We start from the raw sequence: 27254 nt of genomic DNA, 5'->3' as shown, positions 1-27254 counted from the left end.
CAATTGTTTACATAGGAAAGTAACATTAGGAAGGATTCAAAATATTTTAAACTTCTTTTAATGCAGTTTAGCACATGCAAAGGAGAAGGCTGCCAACCACTACAGAGAGCTACTGCTTATAAGCAGAACTTACTATAACTTGCTTATGGTAACAGTAATGATAGCTGTTTGAAGGTACAAATGGGTAGTGCTTACAAAATGCTTATTGTCTGTACTAGTACTTACTTGGACTCAGTTTTTACCTGAGCAAGCCTGAATCTTATCTACACCAGTGCTCACATTTAACAGCTGAAAAATAGAAGCTAATGTAAACCCTGGCACAATCAGCATTTTTATGCTTCGGTCAGTTGTGAGTTGTATGCTTCATCTAAACCTAATGTTGTGAAACAGACTTTGACCTGTTCAATTGTATTGCAAGTATCCATGGCTCCAATTTCTATCTGCTATGGGCTTCCCAGGCTGCTGGCTCCATTTCCAACCTGTATTTTTCTTATTTACCTTGGCAGCTGTAGAATAGGTGTAGAAAAGGATGCTCTGCACATTGTATTCGGTATATTGACTAGAATTCACAAGTGAACTAGTGAGTCGTAGAAAGGTATCAGGAAAAAGATGGACTCAAACACATAGTTGGAAACCACCATATCTGTAAATATGAGGTAGAGCATATTTGTTTCATGAAAAAATAATCTCAAAATAAAATTATTGCTTTTCTTTTTAAGAAGCAAACTGTTGTAGGCTGCTCATCCATTTCTGCTAGTCTTATGGATACTCTAGGCTGTTATGAGAGAGCTTGGAATTAAGTTTGTGGAAATAGGACATGAATTGCCAGCGGTGTATTGATAAGAAAATGGAAGATGCTTGGTGCAAACTTTTCACCTTTTTGCAAGATGGCTGGAGAGATTAAAAAAGCAACAAAGTACATTCTCTAATCAGTGAAATAATTCATGTTTTATCTAACCCTAGAATGATTTAATTTGTCCCTTAAGAGCTACTGAAAATTAAGAAATCGATAGCAATGCATTTTGTGTTAAAAGTAAAATTTATAATTATTAATCCAGCCCATAATTGATTTTTATAGTGTGTACAGGTATAAAAATTGAAAATATATCTAAATAGTATTAACTGTAGAATGTAGCAGTCATATCCTTAGTGCTTTTCAATACTTACAAATAAATACCTATGACTTTACTATGTAAAATCAGACAATTCAGGTTTTTTTAAAAAATTCTTTACTTCCAGAATAACCTTTTAAAACAGTCCAGACAAATTTTAGAATACCATTAGTTTGCACAAAATAATAAAAGATTAATTCAGAAGTCCAAATATTGGCATGAGGTAAAACCATGTGCATTTATTTAATCTGCATTTTAGAATTAGTAAGCATAAAATTAAATACGTTGACTGTAATAATTCAGTCATACAAGTGCAAGTCTCCAGCTATAACGTATTTTATGGCAGATCATTTAAAAAATGTACCAGTAAATCATAAAAGAGGGAGCATGTCCATTTAACTTTTATTGAAGTATACAGGAGGTTTTCTTTAGAAATCAAATATGAGCATGAAGATATGGCCAAACATAAAATCTATCAAATTCAGTGAAAATTTTCCGACTTTAAATAGTAGTTGTAAGAATGACCAATATATATTCTTTATTACATCCGCCCTCACTCTACAAGGTAAAAAAAAAAACAAACATTCAGTAAACATTCTTTCCTAAGGTAGTTTCCCTTATATATCAGTGATTTATCCATTTCTTGTATACATAACTTTTTTAAACATACCAATCAGTGGTTCTCACAATTGAAAAATAAAAGCACAAAAAAGTTTACACTGTTGTACAGGTAAATAAAAGATCATCTTGAATTAAACTGTATATCCTTAGGGGCATAGTATAGTTTCAATTCCATTACCTATAACATAATTAGCTTCTTACATACAAATATTGACATATTTGGCTTGTGCTTCAAAGCCTCTGTGTCTGAAAAGTCCATGTCAATGCTGCTCATAATTTGAAGTCACTGGCGATGTCTTTACTGCTGCTAGGTTTATCCTGGTCATGCAATATCTCCTCAGAACTTGTTGTGGCACAGCATTTTTCTGTGCAATCGTCAGCATCTGGATCCAAGTCTTCAGGACAGGGAAGTTTTAAAAGCTCTTCCCGGAGTTGAGCTGTGTGACGCTATATGTACAGATATTAATTAAAATATCATTACTTTCCACAATTTTTCTAAGAGAATAATGTGGATATTATCAATATAATAGCCAGGAAAAAATGTTATAAAAATGGGGTCCCATGAGTTGATGATTATTTCTGCTACCAGTTCAACCGTAATGTTGCAGAAATGTACATGCTCACAGAGTTCAAGTGAGGGTGAAGTAAAGGGGACAATAGTATGCTGAACTGTAATAGTAGGGCATTTGGGGTCAGGAAGGCAGCAATCAAGTGTCCTGTGCATCTCAATTGTGTACTGTCCATGGTCATAGTGGTGCTGGGCACAGCAAGAAATATTTGGATAATTAGTATTCTGTAGCTATCAAAGGACTGTCAGTACACATACTACACAGAGCAAAAATAAAAAATATCAACTTTCATATATTGTTATTGTACAGTTGTATTGGAATGTTAGATGTGCTGGGCCACTTAAACGTACAGGTTTTTGCTATCAAGTTCTGAGTTTGAATGGAATTTGTGTTCTGGAATGTTTCCCTTTAAATGTGTACTGGAGATTGGTTACAAGTACAATTTTATCATATCCTATGTACATACATCCCAAAGTAACATCAAGCTGCTTATGAACATTAGAAAATAAAACTCATATTTCTATGGGGATGGGACACAATACATACAAAGGGAACAAATTCCATTTGTAAAATATTTAATAAATAATTGTCAAAAATGCATTTTTTAATTTTACTTAATTTTACAGTTTACTTTAAAGCTTCAATCCTGTTTGAACTTTTTTTTTGTATTATTGCTATTTTTGCCTGTTGGACTCATACATGCAGGACAGTTTCACTGAAGTGAACTATTACTTTGGGTTACTTTTGATTATATTAGCGTGCCTTACCTTAAGAGCTGCTGCATGGTGAGACATAGTCCTGCCTACCCGTTTGTCACTGCTGTACTGCTGTATATCTGCTATCCACTCCTCACACTGGGTCATAATCTCCATTCTTTTCAAGTAAAAATGTTTGTGTATGACCTGTAAGAAAATATACAATATAAAAAGAAGAAAAATTAAGTCACTAGCTCCCCAACAACCACATGCATTTAAGTACAGCAAGGCTGAGAGTTTTGAACTAAAAATGTCAAGCATCTCAGTGGTTCTCAACTGTTTTGATCTTGGGGCTAAATTGCAAACCTTGATAATCTATCATGACCCACAGATACTCCCATCCCCAGAAGCTCTCAGACCCAGTCCTCTCCTTCCACCCAAAGCCCTCTACAGCATAGCACCAAAGAATGGGTGGCCTTGGAGCTAAGATTCTAGATACTGAAGCCAGCTGTGAAACTCCCTTATTGGCAACTGGGGACAGGGCAGTGAGGCAAGATTCCCCCCAAAATACAGCGCCCCCCCCCCCCCGAGTCCATAGGGAGGGGTAGGGCTGCCAGATAGTTTCACAAAAAATACTGAACACGGTGGGAAAAAAATTGGTTGACCAAATTGGGGACCAAAATCCCACACACTCCTCTTGCCTCAAGCCAGTACTTTCTGTGTGTGTGTGTTTTTTTTAAACCGGACACATGCTGCAAATACTGGTCCAATACCAGACACCTAGCAACCCTAGTAAGGGGAGGGATGGCGGATTTGAGGGGGGTAAGGAAGGAATGGGGGGCAAAGTGGTCTGGGGGAGAAATTTGGGATCCTGGGGTTAAGGTGGAAGGGGGCTTAATAGTGCGGCAAGGCAGAGGGTTATTTAGGCAACCAGTATTTAACACAGAATCTGAGCGCACTACTATTTGTCCTCTCTGGGTGATTGGTCTGGTTGGCATCCTGCTCTGGGCACTGTAATCTAGGAACTATGGCACTCAAGTTTGGACTGGCTGGATCAAATTTGTGAAAGTGCCATCACAACCTAGTGCACAGGATTGCAAGGCCAAAAGGAGTGGTAAGTCAATCCCATGACACTTTTATGCATTCTGGCTACCCAGTTTTGAGTCATGATCCCTACACTGAGGAACCTCGATGCAGATGAGAAGATTGTCATTTAGGTATTTTGCGTTATATGGCTGATGTTTGAACAAAAGCCAAAATACAGTACCTAACTGAAAGCTGAGAGATTTCACAGTTTATAAAATAGTAGCCAAATTCCCTAACTCTACAGCAGTGATGAGCAACCAAAGCTAGCAAATGGGTTGCATGAGTAGCCTTCCTTCAGTTCAGGGGGGCCACCAGATTGGCTCCTGGGATACAATAGCAGGTTGCCCACCACTGCTCTACAGAAATCCCAGATGCATTTTAAACAGAGGGCACACATTTTTACACATGTATTTTAGTCTATAACATAAGGCCTTTTCATGAGTTTTAAAGCCACTACCCTACTAGAGCAGAATGTGTTTAGGGTTGAGTGAAAGGAGGAAGTGCACCAATTTGTCTCTAGTCGGTTCCACTTTCTGGTGAACGATATGCAGGTAGAGAGAAGAATTAGTATTAATGAGCGAGAGGAAGAATATCAAGTGCAGTATCTGGAGTAGGGATGTTAAAATTTAGATTAATTGGCTAAAGCACTGTGGAGAGCACAGGCCCAGCAAGGGACTCAAGTAGTCCCCCACTGGCCCCATGCTCCTCCTGGCATTTCCAAGCGGCAGCACTGCATGGAGCCTGCAGTCATCTCTGTCGCTTTGAACCACCGCCTTCCCCCCACCTCCACTTGCTGCCTCTTTCTGACAGAAGCAGCAAGGCAGGAGGAAGGGACTAGTGTGTTGACTATCAGATAAGCATTTGCTTATCGGATAGTTGACTAATTCACATCTCTAATCTGTAGCTGGCCATGGACCATCACCTAGTGTGGAAGGGAACAAGGCCAATTGCATCCCCTTGTGGTTACCACCTTTGGTGGTTCTAAAAATCCCTCTAATGCCCTTGTAATTTTAGAATCTAAGCATCAGCATTAAAGCTGCCCCCTACACAAGTGGGAGCCAGATTCTTGACTACATGCTGATTTTAATGTTCATGTACAATTTAGAGACCACTCAAAATAGTCCTAGCTTTCATTAACAGTACAAGAACGTCAACAATGACTGTGTCAGAAATTTCTGAACTCTGTGGGGTCACAGACATGTAAAGCTAGAGAACATCACTGAAATTGCTTCCTAAAGAAGTATATTAAGCACATTATTCATTATTTCAAGGCTGAGTATTTTTGCAATACAGAAGACGTGGGGCCATATTCTCCAGTGCTTGTGTCTTTTCCTTTTTATTTCTGATGGGGTAAATACTCTACCCTGAGTTTTGATTTTCCTCATTTATAGCTGACACCGTGAGTAAACTGGGTCTGGCATACATAATTATCTTACCTCCTCTCTGCTAACTCTGTAGGTAGCAACCTTGTAAAGCCTATTTTCCTTCTTATTCATCAGGTGAAATGGATGTTTGATTTAGGGAAAAGGTTGTTTACTTTGTCCAGACCCTAATTTATAGGGGTAGTCATACTCTTTCTCAGGGTGTGTCTAGACTACATCCCTCTTTCAATAGAGGGATGTAAATTAGGCACTTCAAAATTGTAAATGAAGCCAGGATTTGAATTTCCCATGCTTCATTTGCATAATCGCATCATGGTGCTCTTTCGAAAAAGCGCTATTTTGAAAGTAAAACTGCAGTCTAGATGCGGTTATTTTGAAAAGGGAAGGCTTTTTCAAAAGATCCTGTAAACCTCATTTTTTTTCACTGAGAAAAACTGCCTGACATTTCAGCTATTTAAGATAAGATTTTAGACATTCTTTGTCCTTTGAGGACAGCCTGAATGCTAGCTTCTTTAGCGATGACAAAGAGGATTGGGAAAGCTGCCAATATTGTCAACATATTCATCCCAATGTCTTCTGAAGGATCAAGCAGTATTTTAGACAGAGAGAGAATGATAATAGCTTCAGAGATAAAAAGGTGCAGGCTGTATCCCTAGTTAGCAATGAGATCAACCCCAGAAGTACTTGCCTCCAACATTTCCTTATGAAGACGCTACTTGTAACAAAGGGTATGTAAAGACTACATGGCTCCGTCGACGGAGCCATGTAGATGTGTTTGTTCAGCAAAGGGTTCGGCTTCCTTTAAATTTAAATGGCTGCCCCGCTCTGCCTATCAGCAGTTTGTTGGCAGATCGGGGCAATCTGGACGCTCTCCTGCCGACATGAAAGCCCTTTATCGACCGCCCCGGTAAACCTCATCCTACAAGGCATAACGGGGAGGTCGATAAAGGGCTTTCAGGTCAGCGTGGGAGTGTCCAGACTAGCGTGCTGAGCCGAAAAACAGCTGATTAGCTGTTTGTCGGCTCAGCGCGGCAGCCATGTAAATTTAAATGAAGCCGCGATTATTTAAATAGCGGCTTCATTTCCCTTTGCCGATCAGCCTAATCTACATGGCTCCATCGATGGAGCCATGTAGCTTAGACACACCCAAACTGACATTCACCAAAATCTGTGTAGTGCCTAACAAAACAGGGCCCAAATTAGTTCCACTGTCTACTATATATTTGAGAGAGTTTGTCTTTCTGTCTCTCTATTTGGTAAAGGATTCCTCTGAAACTGTAAGAGCTAGGACCACTAAATGCGGTATACAGCTTCCTCTTATCATAATTTAAAGCAACATAGGTAGGGTTTAGTTGTGCCAGTAACATGAGATCTGTCTGGAATAGGATTGCTTTTCATAAAGCCAAACAGAAGAGAGACAGAATAATGAAATCAAGAACAGACCTCAAAGGTGACATAATTGAGTGAATGTTGAGAAAGAGCTCAGAGTAGGCAGGGGCTCAGGGTGCCACCTCCACGTGCCAGCCCCAGCAGATCTGCCATGGCAACTCCATTCTGGGCCAGCAGGGAGTTGTGACTTCCCCATAGTAGTGGCAACTCTGTGCTGGAGCTGTAAGGAGGTGCCTCACCTCCCCAGCCATAGCATCCAACTTGGAACTACCCCAGAACTGCTGCTGCCCTGAGATAGGGGATCCTTCTGTGGCCTCCACCCAGGGGGCCATGCATCTCTCTCCTGGCTGTGCCTGCTGGAGCTGAAGTGGATGTGGACGGGCACTTCTAACCTGGGTCCAAGATGCTTCAGGGAGAGAGGGCTGGGATAGTTCTCTCTTCCTGGGATTGCCTGCATATTGAACCTCTTAACCCCCAGCACTACCTCATAGCAATAATTTAAATGAAGCATGTACATTTTAATTTTATTAAAAAAAAAATTAAGGGCCCAAACAGTGCTGGGTAAATCTAGTGGATATAAATGACAAAAACTCCCATTCTATTTAATAGGTGTCTCAGAAGATAGTGCTCTGCTTAAAACAAATCAATGATAACAAGAAGCAGGTAAAGGTTGCACTTTCCAATGCATTCCCTAGATCCAGGATGAAGCTTGGGGGGGGGGGGGGGGGGGAGGAAATCTATCACAAAGGAAGAGGGACATCTCCTCTGTCTACTATTCATTTCTGGGGACTCTCACAGTGTGGTTTCCCCTTGACAATTAAGGATGTAAAATCATGTTTAATTGGTTAACTGTTTAAAAGTATTGGTTAACCAATTAAAGGAGAGGGGATGAGGGAACCCCTGGCTAGAGCAGCCTCTGTTTACAGTGGGCCCCCGGTGGGACTGGAGCAGCCCCCTTCCCTCACTGGTTAACCATAACCGGTAAGCCTTACGCTTAGCCAATTAAACATTCACATCCCTATTGATAATCAAGGCTTTTGACTTCTTTTTGAAACCAGAGTTCGAGCCAAGAGATAATGGCACCTCCTCTTTCCACCTTCTCAATATTGCATAAAAAGGAGTCATGTGAGCTGCTGGTTATTAGACCTCCCAAGATTCCTGGATACCTTTACACCTTAAATCCTATAGAAACTATAGTCTAGTGGTTAAGGGTGTTAGCTTGGGATTGGGACAGCCAAGTTCAATTCCCTCCTTCTGTCAAACTTCCAGTATGACCTTGGGCAAATCACTTAAGTCTCACTATGTCTCAGTCCTCATCTATAAAATGAGGATAAAAGTTCTTTCCTACCTTGTAACTACTTTAATGATTGAGGTGCTTAAGTACTAAAAGAACAGAATCTAGTATACACAGATCAGTCTATCCCTTGACTTGCCTTTGTGTCAGGCGGTTCAAGAGGGGACTGGCACCAACTCTGCTGGAAAGTTTTTCAAGGTCTCTTTCATCAGGAAGAACTGCAACTACAATTAACATGCTGTCCTGAATTGCACAAACAATGCATCTCTCAACTAACTGCCCAGGCACTTGCTGTGAAGAGGGTATCACCTGAATTTAGTCTGATGACTAATATATGTAGGCTAGCACACACATATATTATACTGGTACTACTACTTACCATGTATATTGCAGGCATTTAAATATATTTAAGCATTAATATAGTGTTATATGGCTCAAATTGGCTTGCATTTTTACTACAATCCCGTTTACTTAAGTAAGGATTTGGCACAAGCAGACAGGAAACTTGTCAAAAACAAAACAGACGCAGAACAAATGTTAGTACAAGCTAGGGAAGTACCTTCATGGACCAGTAACTGGAATGCTAATATCCTAAACAAAGGCAAGATAGGAACAGAACAAGTCGGGGAACTGCAACAAAATGATGGTCTGGATATCAGTGATGTGTAAAGAAATGTGTTACTTTTGAGAGCGCACCTGCACAAATTGAATGTAACACAGAGCTAGCCAATTTTTTATGGCGGCCACTCCAAGAATTTGGTAAGTGATCAAGGGCTTCAGTTTTCTGTTATATTACTGGATGGGCTATGGGAGCTAGGAAGAAGTCTGGGTGCAGAAAGGAACTCAGAGTAGGAGACTGGTATCCAGGAGGGTTTTGGGGGGCTTGAAGGGGGGGTTAGGTGCAGGAGTGGATTCTGACCTGGTGGAAAGGTATAGAATACGGTGCAGGCTCTAAGGAATTGTCATCAGGCAGGAGTGCAAGGAAGGGGGTGCAAAGGGTTTGAGTTGTGACCTGGGGCAGAAGTGCAAAAGGGGGTATGTGAGAGATGGGGGGTTGTGACCTGGAGTGGGAGTGTGGGAGGGGATAGAGTGCCAGACACAGACTCTGGTCAGGAATCACCCTAGATGGTTCCTGGCCAGGAGCCCAGCAGGACTCTTGGGTAGGCTCCCTGTCTGCTGTGTTGCCACATGCTGCGCAAAGTGGCCAACTGCTGGAGCCAGAGCGAGACACCGTGCAGCATTCACCATGGAAGTAAGGGGCTCTGTGAGTTGCTTTGCCTGCAAGCATGGGCAATGGGAGCTATGAGGATTATGCTGGTGGCAGGGGCAGCACACAGAAACCCTATTCCTCCAAGACATGCGTGCCATACAGTCATACACATGCTGGCACCACTTTGAGTGTCACGTGGAGCTGTGGCAATCAAGGAGCCTACATGAGGGTCTTGCTGGGCTGCTAGATGTTGGCAGCCCAGAGGATCATGGCTGGCTGCATTCAGCATGTAGGCTGTATGTTGCCCATCTGTGATGCAACAATAATTGCATGGGACTCTTCGGAGATTGGCATTACATAGAGCCTTTTTCCTGTATATTTTCCCTGAAGATCTTTTAATAAACCTGTCTGACACTGGTTATTTGGTCTCAAATATACTCCATAACAAAATGAAGAAGTGTGGTCAAACAATACACATCAATAAGACTTCTTCCAATATTGAGCCACTGGATTGGATTAAATCTGAGCACAACACATGAATTCTGAAGCAGGTAACCCTGTAGTACAGTAATTCCTCATTTAACACTATAGATGCGTTTCTGAAAATGTTCATGCTAAGCGAAAACATGCTATGTGGGGTCAACTTTCCCATTAAAAATAATGGAAAAGGTGGGGGTTGCATTTCAGGTGGTGGCAAAGTCAATTTTTTGTTGGTGCTGGGTTGTCAATGTCAAAATTAGATATCTAGCAACTCAATTCACCGCGGTTTGTCAAAACACAAAGATAAACATGAGTGAGCGAAGGAGGGCTGTGACCATGTGTATTCATCCGCTCATGCGTATTACTAGTTTTCACCAACTTATACTGCCATGTGAAGTAGTCTGCCACTTGATTATTTTCATATTATTTTGGGGACAGTTGTGTTACTTGAAAAACATTCCCCCTCCCAAAAAAATTGTGCTACTGCGAAAACATGTTAAGCGGGCACGTTAAATGAGTAATTACTGTATAATACAGAACCTAATACAACTGACCATTGGAATTGGACTATAGATTTAGTTATAATTACTAACCAACCACAATACAATTGCAATAACATCTGAAAACAGTGACTGCATTGTTTACACAGAAACTATACTTACATGGTTGATAAACTGATGATGGTGGTGACAAAGTAAGTTAGTAAGATGGTTGGTAGAAATCTAGGAGACTACAGCAGCAGTTTATATTCTCCTGAACTCAGTGTTGGATTTTTCATCTAAGACAGCCCCAAAATTACTCTACAGAGAGATCTAACGTTACACTAGGGATGTTAAATTTCAATTAATTAACTAATCGAGTAGTGGATGGGATTTCCATTGACTATTCAATTGGTCAATAAGAACTTCCGCATTCTGTCTTTGAAATGTAAAGGGTCCCAGTAGGAAATGCGTCATGGAGCCCGGGGCCAGTGGGGCTCTTGTGAATTTCAAAACTGAAGCCATCTTGTGGAACACTGGGTCAGCGGGACTGCTCCCTGGCCCTGGGCTCCATACTGCATTCCAACTTGGAAACGCGTAAGAGACCCACTGGGGCTTTTGTACATTTCAAAGTTGGCTGCCACTGTGCCTCTCCCCCCTCCCATGGAGCTGGATAGAATCAGTTTTTAAGCCAGCTCCCTCTAGCACCCCCTCTTCTCCGCCCTTTGCTTGCCTCTTTGTGATATTTGACTAGTGTGCTAACTGTCCTAAGCTTTTGCTTATAGGATAGTCGACTAGATGCTTACATCTCTACTTTACACAGGCACTCCCAGAAGTGAGGATCTGTACAGATAATACTAAGAACAAAATATAACCATTATAGTGTCTTTTAAAGGCTTTTTAGTGAAAACAGAAAAACCTAGTGCTAGGTATGTCCTTACTATACTGCAGACAGACAAAATATATTTTCAGTGTTATACTGAGCTACTCAATTATTCTACTAATAAATCAATTATTCAGCTTCCATTGCTAGCTCTAAAAATTAGAAAATGCCTTACTAAGTAGCAACATAGCAAATAAAGTGAAAGAGGAGAAAGTCATGGGAGAAGTCAGTGAGTTCAACTTAATTTTGTCAGTAGCAAAATATATTTTATTCTTTCGGTGATTCTTTGACCACAAAAGCTTGCTATTTTCAGTGTAAAAATGTTTCTGTAAAATGGCCGGACAATAAAATACTAATTTAATTCCAGAACCCTAAGGTCCCAATTTGTCAAAGATAATCTTTTTATTGTGAGTGTTCTTTTGATAGTCAGAATGTACTAGTCAATGTTTCAGGGAAGTCTTACAATCAACTGAAGTGTATTAAGCCTGCTGTTGTAAAAACCATGCATTATTACTACCACTTCCAAGTGACTATTAGCAACAAGCAATTTCCTTCCCCTTTTACATAAGTAGTACAAAGCAAGAATAAATAAATAAATAAATAGAGCATAAATAATATGCCATGGGGTAGACAATCTAGCTGGGATTAAAAAATTAAATTCAGACTGCTAATATGGCATTAATCATGCCGCTTTTCTTAGAAGTTAGTAAAAGCATCAATTTCCACTATTGGAAGTTAATTTGTCATGCACATCTTTAGTTCATTAGAGATGTAAATTTGTCCATATATGACAAATCAGATTTCTTGCTTAGCTACATAATTAGCAAGTTTCTTAGCAACATCAAATATAAATGAACAGATCATAGTCTGATATGATATCATCATTAAAATACTGAATGAAGAGTAAATGAATTACATGCCACGAGCAATGTACATTTATTCTCATGATGAAAGACTGTCAGTGAAATTTTATTTACTAAGACCGACCTCCCATATTAGTATTTCAAGGGAAAACAATTACAATCTATTTTTAAAGAACTGAAACTCCATGGAACCTTTATGAGTCAAATCCACTCCTGTGCCATCCCATGCCTCACTTAGTTTTTCACTGGATTTGTTTTATGATCAGCCTTTAGAAGTTGTCTTGATAGGATTTTTTTCAGTTTTGAGTTGCACATGAAAGAACACAATTTTATTTAAACAAAATTAAAAAATGAAAGAGAAATGTGTCTCCTTTCAGATACACTCATCCTTTGCAAAGAGTTGAAGTGCACTTTGTTAATTTGTACCTCACTACTTTGCATATGCTAGCTCCCCAAAATGGCAGCTTTACTATAGTTCTTGACAAAGACCAATTAATGTTGCTGTGAAATCTCAAATAAAAATTACATTAATTTTGAAAAATATATTACAAAACATTACTTATAATGTATTGAAAAATTACAGCTAGCATTAACTAAGAGGTATGAATGAATAAAGACATTGGCTGGATTGCTCACTACATTCCACATCCTAATGACATAAAAAACCCAAACAATGGGTACTTAAGAACAATTTGCACCTTTTCTATCAGCTTCATATAGCATGAACACTTAACTATTTCTTTCCTCCTTTCCCCACTCCCCTTTTCCTTCTCTCTCCCTCACACCCCATATTTATGTAGAAACTGGACCTTTAATAACTCCATTCATCTGAAGGAGTAGGTTGTGCCCACAAAAGCTCATGATACCATCTACATGGTTTTGTTAATCTTTAAGGCACTGCAAAACTTTTCATTGTTTTTTTTTTTTAAGAGGTACCGTTAAGGTTGTAGGAGTGTTTCTTTTTATAAAGGGTCACTTCCATTTAACTGCAAGTCTACAAACTGTTCATCTTTCAGGTTTCTCAACCTTGCCAAGCTCAGTATCAGACACAAGCTCCCTACAGACCAGGATCCACCAACTCAAAGCAGCACCAGACTCTGCCAGAACAACAGATGCAACATCTGCAGACAACTCCACCTTTTCAATGATCAATACTCCTCCCCCAGCAATAGAACTTTCAAGATCCATGAGTCCTTACAGATGCCTATGACAACAACATGTGACCTCATCCAGTGCATCAGCCACCATCACAAGTACTTGGGAGAAACTCAACAATCACTATGCTTTTGAATGAACTTGCACGGAAAAATTATAAACGACAAACATCCTATTGCCTGTGGGTGTACTCTTCACAAAACTATCATTCCATATCTGACCTTTCAGACTTCTTCCTCAAAGGAAAACTGCATACCTTTAAAAGAGGAAGCTGGGAGCTTAAATGGCTAACTGAACAGAGACACTGGTTTTATTACTCAGAACACCACATTAGTAACCCACTAGCTCTCTTTTTGTCCTATAATAAATGCCCACTTCATTTTAAATGGTTTATTTTAACGTGTCAATTCCTTATGCTTACCTGTTTGACCTTGAATTTAGCTTTCACACACAGATTATCTTTCCCAGATCTTAAGAGCTCTATGGAGCTTGAAAGCTTGTCTTTGACTAACAGAAGTTGGTCCAATAAAAGCTATTATCTCACCCACCTTGTCTGGCTCATCTTTCAGACTGACATTTCCCAGATCTGCTCTCTCCCCAGAAGTGACAATGTTCATACTATTTCAGAACTAATGCTTCACTGTGTAAAAAGTGACACTTTTGTCATGGTGTCTTTTTCAGATCACACTAGTGCTTTAGTAGAAAGGGGTTGAAGGGTACAGTATGGTGGCTCTGAAGTGTACTTTGCAGCTTGTGGGGCGAAAGCCTGTTTAGATCCAGATAAGTTATGAAGATTTTAAAACGAAACTTGTGCATGCAAAACGTAACATACAATAAGGATTGACTTTTTCCCCCCTCCTGCCCTGTTTTTCCTCCTGTTGTTTCACAGGCACTGTACATGGATGTGTTGGTTAGGCAGAATCTCTCTTTCTATACACTATACCTAAACATTCTGTTCACTGGGCACATGCAGGAAAAATGAGTGGAATTCTTCATCTAAAATCCTATTTCACATATCTATGTGTGAGTCTATAAAAGGAATAATGCAATTTTTCAAAGGTAAGGCATCTGGAGTATTGTATTTTGGGGGTATTTTTACACTATTTTTTAGCCAGTAATACTTTCAACAGGAGCAAAAATGTTAGCGCCTTGAGGATTTTTAAATAGCATTTTTGCACTTCCCTTTGAAGTATAACCTGAAGAACCATGTTTAATTCAAATTTTGCACACCTTCTTGGAGGTTTATGGAAATGGAACCTACAATCTACTGGAGACCAGATCAAGGAAGAGCTAGAGGCTATTGGAACGTTATAAGAAGAGAAGATGACAGTTGGAAGACTGTCGTTTGGAAGACAGGAAGGCCAAAGGATACATTTTAATCTAAAACCTGAAAATAGCTTTCAATTCAAAGGCCATTTCTCTCCAATAAGTTTACTTAATTGTTTATACCTCAGGATGTTTGTTTTTTGTGGGATGAAATCAGCCCCCAATGTTACTTTTCACCTCAGCTGTTTTGTGGTTTAATGTAATTCAGGCCTAGCTACAAATCTCTTATGGGCAGTGAACTGCTGTACTGTTGCCATCATTTTGAAAAGACAGACACTAGAAACAAAGTAATAGTCATCAGCTGCTCTCATGCACGATTGCTGTATTTTGGGATAAAGCCACTTGGATGCATCTCATTCCTTCATGTTCCTAAGAAAGGAATAGGCCATAGGCTTACATGATATCTCCCTTACAAAAGCCATTGGCAGAAACTGAGCTATACAGTGAGCGTACAAAGAAACACCAAAATGAAATTCTGGGTGCTTTCAATATAAAGGTCAAAAGTACTAAACAAGAATTATAGTACCTAGGAACTAAACTGAGCTTTAAAGTACATCCAAATTTATAGCTTTAATTTACAAATTATGATGGCTGACTGGTTATGGTGGCGTATTTTAGTATCTTTATTTTCTATGCTGTTTTCTGGAAGAGTAAGATGTGTTGTGTCCAGTAGGTTCCAGAAAATATCAGTAAGATATATATGGCAAATGACTAAAATCTACCACATCCTGCTATATAATTATGTAACTAACTACAATTTGATATTTTTCCTGGAAGAGTAAATTCGTTATAAATCCTTAAAAAAAAAAAAAAAAAAAAAAAGGGTTTATTAGCAAAATTGAGTGCCACAGTGAAGGTCTTATTATGTAAACTATTATGTAAAATGTCAAAGCTGATTGAGGGGAATAGCAGAGGTGCTCTCATTATATTTATATCTTAATTGACAGAGCCAGAATTAGGGATGTAAGTGACTAATAGACTATAAGCAAAAGCTTATCAGATAGTCGACACACTAGTTGACTAGTCGCTTCCCCTGCTTGCTGCCTCTATCAAAACTTGGAGCCCAGGGTCAATGCGGTGTTTCAATCTTTGAAATGCACAAGAACTCCTGCTGGGGCTCTTGTACATTTCAAAGGTGGAACATGGAAGTTCTTATCAACTAATCGAATAGTCGATGAAAATCCCATCGACTAGTTAATCAAAATTTAAGATCCCTAGCCAGAATACTCTGCATGTACATTGCTAGCCATGTAAGATTTAATATTCTGTTCCGTCTCGTGTAAGTGGTTAAGTGTCTTGGATATTCACTTGTGTCGGATTACTTTTTCCATATTCAGGTGAACATTAAAATTTGTTCCTGAAAACACTCAAACTCTTTGCATTCGAGTGGAGATCTATTAACATATTCTTTGAAGAAAATTAACTCAGTCAAATAGAGGCATAATCTAATCCTGCATATAGCCCTATAATATGTTGATTTTAACAATCCACATTTTAATGACATTTTTCAGTCTGAAAAAATACACTAAATATTTTACAACTCATGTACAAACTCTACACAGTTCTTGGAATCACTTTACTCATCACTATGTGCAGCTATAATCTTTGGAATGAAAAGATCACAGTGGATATAGGCAGATATTGGTTGGTCAAACAAGAAACTTCGTAGTTTCCATTAATGTCTATACTAATTGTTTTACCTCTTTCTTAAATTTGTTATCAATTTCTTCACTTACAAGTTAGTTACTAGATGTGGCAAGTGTCAATCTATCTGAAGGAGTATAACCAAGCTGAAATCTTTTCTTTAATATCTCATTCTGCAGTACACTGAAGGCAATATCATTAGCAAAAAATAAGGTTGACACGGTCTTATCAGGTTCATTATTTTTACATCAATTTATCTTTGCCTTTCAAAGACAGAATGTTCTGAAACCAAACTAGTGATGTTCAGGGCTGGAAACCTGTTTTCTATGGTTTTTGTAATAAGTACAAATCTTAGGTAGCATATTAATTAATAACTACAGAACATTTATAATTTGTTTTTAAGGTAATTGTTTTCATTATTCTAGTCCACTCACTTGTTTCCTACCACTTCCTTCGACTGACTATAAGCATCTTGAGCAAGATAAATGAATATACTAATGTTTGGTAATCACTAAACCTTTAGTATCTATATGCAGTTTTGACCACCAGATTTCACATGTAGTTAGAGGAAGGAACAATGCATCTGATTGGTGAGAAGTTAAAAATATAAATTAGCTAAGCTTTATAGAACCACATTTTATCAGATTTTCCTCTCACCATTCTTGAAGTTTCTGTATTTCAACAAACTGTTCTAATAAGCTCAACTCTACCATGGCATGACATTTCTTGTTTCCTAATAAGTATAGAAAGAACCTTGATGTTTCCATCATTTCTCTTTCAGTCTTTTTGTATAGTTAAAATCCTCATTTAATAAGAAGGAAATCAGTGAAGGAACCTGCTCAACATCTTAGATGTTCATAACACAAATGCAAGGACTATAGGGCATAAACAGGAAGAAATTTAAGTATTAGTCTGTAAGCTACATGATGAGGATTAGTATCACTACATGGAGACTTTTCAAAGACACTATAATAGAGGCCCAACAAACAGAAAGAGAACCGAAAAAGTGCCACTGTGGCTTAACAACCAAGTAAAAGAAGCAGAGAGAGATAAAAAGGAATTGTTTAAGAAGCAGAAGCTAAATCCCAATGAGGAAAATATAAGGGAGCATAAACTCTGTCAAATTAAGTGTAAAAATGTAGTAAGGAAAGCCAAAAAGGAGTCTGAAGAACAGCTAGCAAAAAACTCAAAGTAACAGCAAAATGTTTTTCAAGTACATCAGAAGCAGGAAGCTAGCTAAACAACCAGTGGGGCCACTGGATGATCGAGATGCTAAAGAAGCACTCAAAGATGATAAGGTAATTGCAGAGAAACTAAATGAATTCTTTGCTTCGGTCTTCACAGCTGAAGACGTTACAGACATTCCCAAATGTGAGCCATTCTTTTTAGGTGACAAATCTGAGGAATTGTCCCAGATTCAAGTGTTGAGGAGGCTTTGGAACAAATTGACAAACTTAACAGTAACAAATCACTGGGACCAGATGGCATTCACCCAAGAGTTCTGAAAGAACTCAAATGTGAAATTGTAGATCTGTTAACTGTGGTTTACAACCTATCCTTTAATCAGCTTCTGCACGTAATGATTGGAAGGTAGCTAATGTGATGTAAATATTTTAAAAGGGCTTTAGAGATGATCCTAGTATTTACAGACAGGTAAGTTTAATGTCAGTACCGGGCAAATTAGTTGAAACTATAGTTAAGAATAGGATTGTCAAACACACAGATGAACATAATTTGTTCGGGAAAAGTCAAGATGAATTCTGTAAAGGGAAATCACGCCTTACTAATCTACCAGAGTTCTTTGAGGGGGTTAACAAGCATGTGGATAAAGGGGGATCCAGTGGAAATAGTGTACATAGTCTTCCAGAAAGCCTTTGACAAGGTCCCTCACCAAAGGCTCTTAAGTAAGTTATGGGATAAGAGGGAAGGTCCTTTCATGGAGTGATAACTGGTTAAAAGACAGGAAACAAAGACTAGGAATAAATTGTAAGTTTTCAGAATCGAGAGAAGTAACTAGTGGTGTCCCCCAGGGGTCTGTCCTGCGACCAATACTATTTAATCTATTTATAAATCATCTGGAAAAAGGGGTGAACAGTGGGGTGGCAAAATTTGCAGATGATACTAAGCTGCTCAAGATAGTTAAGAATAAAGCAGGCTATAAAGCGCTTCAAAAGGATCTCATAAAACTAGGTGACTGGGCAACAAAATGACAAATTAATTTTAATTTTGATAAATGAAAAGTAATGCACAGTGGAAAAATAATCCCAACTATACATACAAAATGATGGGGACTAATTTAGCTATACCCACTCAAGAGAGAGATCTCATAGTCTTTGTGGATAGTTCTCTGAAAACATCCACACAATGTGCAGCAGCAGTCAAAAAAGTAAACACGATGTTAGGAATCATTAAAAAAGGAAGAGAGAGTAAGACAGACAATATTTAATTGACTCTATATAAATCCATAGTATGCCCACATCTTGAATACTGCATATCGATGAAGTCGCCTTGATTAAAAAAGATTAACAAAAGTTCAGAAAAGATTAACAAAAATTAGTAGGGATTTGGAACAGGTCCCATATGAAGAGATTAAAAGACTGGGACTTCTAAGGGGGGATATGATAAGAGGTCTATAAAATCATGACAGGTATGGAGAAAATGAATAAGGACAAGTTATTTACTTGTTCCCATGATGTAAGAACTAGGGGTCACCAAATGAAATTAATAGGTAACAAGTTTAAAACAAACAAAAGGACCTTTTGGTTCACACAGCACACAGTCAACCTGTGGAACTCTTTGTCAGATGACATTGTGAAGACCAGGACTTCAACAGGGTTCAAAAAAGAACTAGATAAATTCATGGAGATTAGGTCCATCAATACTTATTAGCCAAAACAGGTAGGAATGGTGTCCCTAGCCTCTCTTTGTCAGGGGCTGGAAAGGGATAACAGGAGAGGAATCACTTGATAATTACCTGTTCTGTTCACTCCCTCTAGGGCATCTGGGCTTAGGCACTGTAGGAAAATGGCTAAATGGACCTTTGGTCTGACCCAGTATGGCCGTTCTCATGTTCGTAAATATCCAAAACGTAAAACCTGGTGGTAATGGGGGAATTTAATTACCAAGACTTCTGTTGGAAAATGAATAAAGTAAAACACAAAATCTCCAAAATGTTCTTGGAATGTATTGGGGACAACTTCTTATTTCAGAAAATGATGGAAGTAACCAGAGGGACAGCCACATCTTACACTTGATTCTGATCAACAGGGAGGGCAATCTGGGGGGAAGTGATCATGAAAGGATAGCTTTCATGATTTTAAGTTAAGAAACGAATGAGAGCAGCAGAATAGGGAAAAAATACTTTGACAAACTCAGAGAACTGGCAGGTAAGTTCCTATGAGAAGAAAATCTAAGGAACATGGAGTAGAGGAGAGCTTGCAGTTTCTCAAGGGGGCAGTATTAAAGGCACAATTGCAAATCATCCTGATGGAAAGGAAAAAGAGGAAGAAACAAAAGGCCAATAAGGCTGCATCAGAAAGTCTGTAATGACCTGAAGATAAAAAAGGAATCCTATGAAGAGTGTAAACACGTACCAATAGCTAAATAAGAGTACAAAAGAACAGCATAGGCATGTAGGAACAAAATCAGAAAGGTTAAAGGCAGAAAATGCATTACATCTGATAAGGGCATAAAGACAATAAAAAGGGTTCTTTAAATTACAAACAAGAAAAATACAAAAAAAGTGTAAATCTGTTTAGCAAGAAAGGAAAGTTAATAACTGATGACATCAAGCTGACTGAGGTGTTTAATGTCTATTTTGCATCAGTCATCAAGAAAAAAAATTGTAAGTGTTACCAGATCCTCAACAAAATTAGTATTAACAAGGGCAAATGAATGCAAGCCAAATGAGATAAAAGAGTATAAGAACCAAGAGAATCTGGAGAATTACAGACCAGTCAGTCTGATTTTGATACCTGGAAAGATACTGCAATAAATTATTAAACAATCATTTTGTTACGCATCTTCAGGATAACAGGGTTATGATAATAGCCAGCACAGATTTTTTCAAGAATAAATCATGCCAAACCAATCTACTATCATTCTCTTAACAGGATTAATGGCTGGGGGATAGGCAGAAAGCAGCAGATATATCTTGATTTTAGTGAGCCTTTTGAAACCTTTTGTCCAATATAACATTCTCACATGAAAACAAGGGAAATGGGGTCTAGATTAAATCATTGTAAGAGTATCACTTTTCAAAAAGTTGCACACCTAAGAGTAGTTATCAATGGTTTGCTGTCCAACTGGAAGAGCATGTCTGGTAGGGTCCTACAGGAGCCATTTCTAAGGTCCAGCACTATTCAATATTTTAATTAATGACTTACATAATGGAGTGAAGAGTATGCTTATAAAAATCTGTGGATGACACTGAGCCAGGAAGTGCTGTAAGAACTTTGGAAGAACAACACTGACAAATTAAACAACTTTGTTCCGCAATAAGTAAGATGAAATCAATAATGGAAAATAGTAGATATTTCTCGTTTTATAGTTGAACAACTGGCTATGGAGTATTAATGCTGAAAAGGATCTCAGTTATAGTGGATCACAAACTGCATATGAGTCTACAATATGGTGCAGTGTCAAAAAAGATTAGCAGAGGCACTCCCCAAGTTACAAACATTGGGCTCACGAGCATCTTCACATACAAACAAACGCTCACCTCAGCCTCAGGGGAGCAGGGAAGAGGCACAGGTGGGGGTAGACAGCGGTGCACATGCTGGCCACAAGACTCTGGAGGAGTAGGCCGAGTGTAGGCAGAAAATGGCTGGAAAGAAGCAGGATTTTGAAGGGGAAACTGCTGCTTCTCTCCAGTTACATGGCTGCCCCCCACTCCTCCAGCTCATTCACTACCTCCTGGTGAGTGGGGGGTGGGTGCAACCCAGGGAGAATGGGTGGGGCAAAGGGCTGCCAGAGGTGGTGCTAAGCCCATGGGGAGATGGGCCAGGGGATGGAGCTAACCACATGAGCTGGAGGAGGCAGCTCAGAGATGCCCAGAAGTCCCCTTCAGAATTTCCATCTCTCTCCCTCCCTCATCCTCCTCTAATTAAATCTGCCTTTCCCTCAAGCACCAACAATCACAGTAAAATAAAAAACCTCATTTCTATTATTTTTCATTGCAAATATACAGTACTTCAGATACTTCATGGCTTAAATAGGCTTTTGTGGCCCGAGAATCGAGCTACTATTTTTAACACTGTTTCTATGGGAAACTTCATTCCGGGTTCAAAACAACCAAGTTACACATGAACTTTTGGAATACAACCTAAGTTGGGGACTTCCCGTATTCTGTGTTCTAACAGGAATGTCATACCTAAGATACAGGAAGTAACATCCCAGTTAGGGTTGCCAGGTGTCCAGTATTGACCCAGACAGTTCGGTATTTTCGCCTCGAGTCTGGTAAAAAAAATTCAGAAAATACTGGACACCTAAAATGTCTGGTACTTTCTGACTTCTTTTCCAGCCAGGAGGCAAAAATACGGGGTGCTTACCTGGTTCTGCAGGGGAGCTGTCTGGCCTGGAGCAGGAAAACAAGATGGTGGACGGCCACCGGCAGCCTGTTAGGGCCAAAAAGCCTCAAAAGCATTTCTTAAAGGGGCCATGCTGTTTTTTTAAAAAAATATTTTTTTTTGGCTTAACTCTTGGGGTCCTTTTTTTGCTCAACAACTTTGGTCTCCTCCCTCCCCTTCTTTCCCCCTCAATAGAAATTTTTCCCTGATTTTTTTTTTGGCGGGGAAGGGGGTGCGGAGGGGGGCGGTGTCGGTATTTTTGGTTAAACCATCTGACAACCCTAGTCCCAATCCGCTTGACACAGGTGAGACTTTATCTAGAAAACTTGCCCTCAGAGGTAAACTTAAAATGAGTAAAGGTCACTGGAAATTTGGTAACAGTATGTCAAATGCAAAAAGCCAATATTGCTTTATTTTATAAAACTCACCTCCTTAAAACACGGGGAAGGGTTTCTGATTTGCTCGAGCATAGCCCACTTGACTGTTGCCTGTCGTATGTTTCCATCATATTCTCTAGAACTCTGTGTACCACTGGGAGTACCTCTAGATCTTTCATATCCTGGCTCATTAAAATAGGGTTCTGCTACCAAGATGAGAGACTGGACAGACACCAACACCTATAAGGAGAAGCAATTAAATGAGTAAATAAAAAATTCAGCTCATTACATGGTGATAACCACTTGTTTTTAAAATTATAAATTTCAGTTTGTCTTCATTAAAAGCAATATTTTTATTTCACATTCATTAAATTATCTCTCAAAATATGAAGATTTCATACAAGTGAGGAATTGTGGTAAATATCCATTCCATCTGAAACAATTACCACACCTAAAACTAAAATCCATCATTCAAAAAAACTGTAAATCTAATCTAAAAATAAATTAGAAAAATATAAGAATATCAATATCTAGCTATATATTACCTTCACAGCTAAACATTTTTTGAATAAACTGAGCTGGCCCCACATGATGTGCTATCCAATATAGCACCCAGACTGTTTAGATATCAAGGGCCTGAAAAATATCGTATATGCTACCACATATATGCCAGTCTCTCCATATACCTGGCTACAAATGCCAGTCTGTCCATACACATGGCTACAAGGACATATATCTAACAATTTGCATGCAAAAAACCAGAAATTTACAAATACATTGTACATGACGATTATTCTTCCTATCCTAGCTCTTACATAGCTCTTGTCAGTAGATCTCAGAGAGCTTTACAATCTTTAAATGTATTTATCATCAACATTTCCGTAAAGTCTGAAATACTATTAAATCCACATTTACAGGTGAGGAACTGAAGCAGAGTGTCCACACTGCAATTAGACACATATAACTGGTCTAGGCCAGCTGACTCGGGCCTTTGGAGCTTGGATACGGGGCTGTTATAACTATGGTGCAGATGTTTAGACTAAGGCTCGAGTCTGAGCTCCAAGACCCTGCAAGGTGGGAGTCCCAGATCATGGGCTGCTGCCCAAGTAGCCACATTGCAATTATACAGACACTTAGTCTAAGCCCCCAGAATGAGTTAGGTGTCATGAGTCAGCTATACATGCCTGACTGCAGCAAAGACATCCCCTGAGGGGCTAAATGACATCCCAAAGTCACATTGAATGTTGGTGGTGCATAAGGGATCAAATTTGGGTGTCTTAGGCTGTTGCCCTAACCATTGGATCATCTCAAAGGGTTGAAAATCAGCCTTCAGATGAGCTAGAGGTGAGACTAATTTGTGAACTTTAAAAAGGTACAAACAATTCTTACAAAACGCTAGTACTTCAACAGAAAACTCTCAAGTGAAAAACCTTAGTTATTTAAAATTACAGAATTCAAGAGATGTGTAAAATAAGAAATAAGTTATAACATGAAATGAACAGTATATTGTAAGTTTTTGTGAAAACTGCTTAAAATCCATAATGAATGGAGGTAAAAATTCTAGATTTCAGGTCCAGATGCAGCCCAGGGATTTTGAGGCTAAAAGCTAAGCACAACAAGTAAAATCTGGATATTTATAAATGAAGCTGCATATAACATTACAAAGTACACATTAAAATTAAATAGCTGAAATGCAACTGCTTCACTATTACATGACACAACCAGTGTTCCCTCTAAGATTTTCCATCCTTGGGCAGGTTGAAAATTTTTATGTGCAACACCAATACTGAGATAAGTGGATGTGCACCCACTAGTACCAACAAAAACTGTAGATATACATATATATATTTAAATAGTCTGTAAGGATATGTCTACACTACAGCGTTAATTCAAACTAAGCTAATTCGAACTAACTCATCTAGAACTAAAACTAGTTCGAATTAGCGTTTTGCTATTTCGAACTAGCATGTCCACATTAAGTGGACCCTGAAAGTAGGAATAAGAGATCCTCCGGAAAAGGGCTTTATTCCGGAGGATCGCGCCAGTCTAGACGCTTTTTTCCGGCTTTTCCCCAAGCCGGAAAAAAAGCGGCGGACATGTTTATTTAAATGGATTTCCCTATTCTGACTTACCTGCTTTGCATGCCTTTTCTGGAATTTGGGGCCAGTGTAGACGTAGCCGGTGTGTGTATGTGAGAGGAGAGATAAGGTTTATAATAAGGCTGTCGTCTTACTATCTAGTTCTTTCAGTATCAGATCTTAGGCCGAATCACTTTATTGTTGGCATACCTAATGGATATCATGCTTCATATTCAAAAGAAAAAGTTATTTTTATCTTCTGTTTTGTTTATCTAGACATTATTTGTCTATACATAGGTTTGTAACCTATCCTTTAAATCGGCTTCCGTACCTAATGACTGGTAGGTAGCCAACGTGACACCAATATTTAAAAAGGGCTCTAGAGGCGATCCTGACAATTACAGACCGGTAAGTCTAACTTCAGTACCGGGCAAATTAGTCAAAACAATAGTAAAGAAAAAAATTGTGAGGCATGTAGAAGAACATAATTTGTTGGACAAAAGTCAACATGGTTTCTGTAAAGGGAAATCATGTCTTACTAATCTATTAGAGTTCTTTGAAGGGGTTAACAAACATGCAGACAAGGGGGATCCAGTAGATACAGTATACTTAGATTTTCAGAAAGCCTTTGACAAGGTCCCTCACCAAAGGCTCTTGTGTAAATTACATTGCCATGGGATAAGAGGGAAGGTCCTTTCTTGGACTGACAACTGGTTAAAAGACAGGAAACAAAGGGTAGGAATAAATGGTAAATTTTCAGAATGGAGAGGGGTAACTAGTGGTGTCCCCCAAGGGTCATTCCTGGGACCAATCCTTTTCAACATATTCATAAATGATCTGGAGTGAGGTAGTAAAGTTTGCAGATGATACTAAACTGTTCAGCATAGTCAAGACAGAAACAGACTATGAGGGACTGCAAAAAAATCTCACCAAACTGAATGATTGGGCAACAAAATGGCAAATGAAATTTAATGTGGATAAGTGTAAAGTAATGCACATCGGGAAAAATAACCCCATCTATGTGTACAGTATGATGGGGGCTAATTTGGCTATGACAAATCAGGAAAGAGATCTTGGAGTTATCGTGGATAGTTCTCTAAAAACTTCCACACAGTGTGCAGCGGCAGTCAAAAAGGGAAATAGGATGCTAGGAATTATTAAGAAAGGGATAGAAAATAAGACACAGAGTATCTAACTGCCCCTGTATAAAACTATGGTACGCCCACATCTTGAATACTGTGTACAGATGTGGTGGTCTCACCTCCAAAAAAGATATTTTGGCCTTGGAGAGGGTTCAGAAAAGGGCAACTAAAATGATTAAGGGGTTTGGAACGGGTCCCATATGAAGAGAGATTAAAGTGACTGTGACTTTTCAGTTTAGAGAAGAGGAGACTGAGGGGGAATATGATAGAGGTATATAAAATCATGAGTGGTGTGGAGAGGGCGGATAAAGAAAAGTTATTTACTAGTTCCCATAATAGAAGAACTAAAGGACACCAAATGAAATTAATGGGTAGCAGGTTTAAAACTAATAATAGAAAGTTCTTCTTCACACAGCGTGTAGTCAACCTGTGGAACTCCTTGCCAGAGGAGGCTGTGAACGTTAGGACTATAACAGAGTTTAAAGAGAAGCTAGATAATTTCATAGAGGTTAGGTCCATAAAAGGCTATTAGCCAGGGGATAGAAATGGTGTCCCTGGCCTCTGTTTGTCAGAGGCTGGAGAAGGATGGCAGGAGACAAATCACTTGATCATTATCTTCGGTCCACCCTCTCTGGGGCACCTGGTGCTGGCCACTGTCTGCAGACAAGCTACTGGGCTAGATGGACCTTTGATCTGACCCAGTACGGCCGTTCTTATGTTCTAAAAAAGCGGAATTTTCACAAATGCTTATTATCAGCCTAATTATGCTCTCCCAATTCTGAAATGCATTTGAAAAATCCCACCCCAAAATACTACATGTAAAAAAAAGAGAACGACAGTGTTGAGCTCATAGGATTCAGTATATACAGAACATAAGCATTGCCATATTTACTACTCAAACCTTTTGCATTCTGGGTATTAAACGTAGTAGACACTGAATACAGTATTAAAATATTAGCTATTCATGGCTTTGAATACTGTGCAGAGTCTTAATTAGTCTTAATGAAAAAGCAGGTCTGTTGCTCCATATTATGTTTTCAGATACCTAAAATCTCTCAACTGAATTCTCCACTTTCATCTGTGTTAGAAAATTATAAATTCCTGTAACATTCTGGGAGGTCTAACAATAATTTAATCTTTGAACAAGGGAAACATTTAATGCCTAATTGTTTCCAACTAATGTATTTAGTCCTGCAGCTGTTCTCCATTTAATAGCTATGAAGTATTTTTATTCCTCACAATGAAGACCTTTTACAGCAGTGCTTTCTTACTACCTTCAAAATGAAACAGATAAAATAAAAACATGACTAGTAGATCACAGATTTTAATATAAAATTACAAACAATTTCTAAACTAGGTTTCTTTGTCACGAGCAACCTAACTTTCTACAGAAATATCACTAATGATTCCCTTCCCTCTCGCAGATGTAATCTGTAATTACCTAAATGAATAAAGAAAACATCTTTTGAACTACATCAACCTAAACCAAACCAGGGTAAAAGGCCTCTGGTGAACAAAGGGTTTCTGTCACATGCACCTTCATTCATTAAGTTTTAGTTAATGTTTTCCAAACTAGTATTCAGTTTATTCTCTCCTCACCCAATCAATAAACATTTACAAAGTAATTTGAAAAGCCAAAGAATTATGGCCCACATCATCTCTGCGTGTGAAAAATCTAGTCTGGAGAACAATTTTGTCCAGCAAAAGCTAGTTTAAAAGTACAAGATTATCTCAGTATATAGAAATAAAAAGCAAGCCCCAATGGGAAGGTCCTGGGTCATAAAACTACCTGTACTAGAGAAAAATCTCTGAGGTAAGGAAGGAATCAAGAGTGTGCCAGGAAACGTAAACAAGCCGTTTGAATGCATGAACCGGCTCCGCTGTAGCTTTTATTTTGAATTT

At 38.8% G+C, this 27254-nt stretch overlaps 1 protein-coding gene and 1 long non-coding RNA gene across 7 annotated transcripts in view; one reads left to right on the top strand and one right to left on the bottom strand.

Moving 5' to 3' along the window:
• LOC112547151 (uncharacterized) overlaps window positions 1-16519 on the top strand; it is a 54090-nt gene extending 37571 nt beyond the window's left edge. For both annotated transcript variants that reach the window (XR_012902855.2, XR_012902854.2), the window contains exon 3: window positions 13080-16519. This is a non-coding gene — a long non-coding RNA (uncharacterized LOC112547151). The remainder of the gene's footprint in view (window positions 1-13079) is intronic.
• The window catches only part of BIRC6 (baculoviral IAP repeat containing 6), a 339419-nt gene continuing 313654 nt past the window's right edge, over window positions 1490-27254 (bottom strand). For all 5 annotated transcript variants that reach the window (XM_075924970.2, XM_089776902.1, XM_089776900.1 and 2 more), the window contains 3 exons: window positions 22184-22372; window positions 3070-3204; window positions 1490-2180 (listed from right to left, as the gene is read on the bottom strand). In XM_075924970.2, coding sequence (XP_075781085.1) covers window positions 2004-2180; window positions 3070-3204; window positions 22184-22372 — 501 coding nt within the window. In that variant the 3' untranslated portion in view covers window positions 1490-2003. The remainder of the gene's footprint in view (window positions 2181-3069; window positions 3205-22183; window positions 22373-27254) is intronic.

The sequence above is a fragment of the Pelodiscus sinensis genome, chromosome 3, assembly GCF_052426305.1.
Source record: "Pelodiscus sinensis isolate ZL-2025 chromosome 3, ASM5242630v1, whole genome shotgun sequence".
NCBI lineage: Eukaryota > Metazoa > Chordata > Testudines > Trionychidae > Pelodiscus > Pelodiscus sinensis.
The sequence above is the reverse complement of the archived record's forward strand: the minus strand, read 5'-3'. Positions and strand labels throughout refer to the sequence as shown.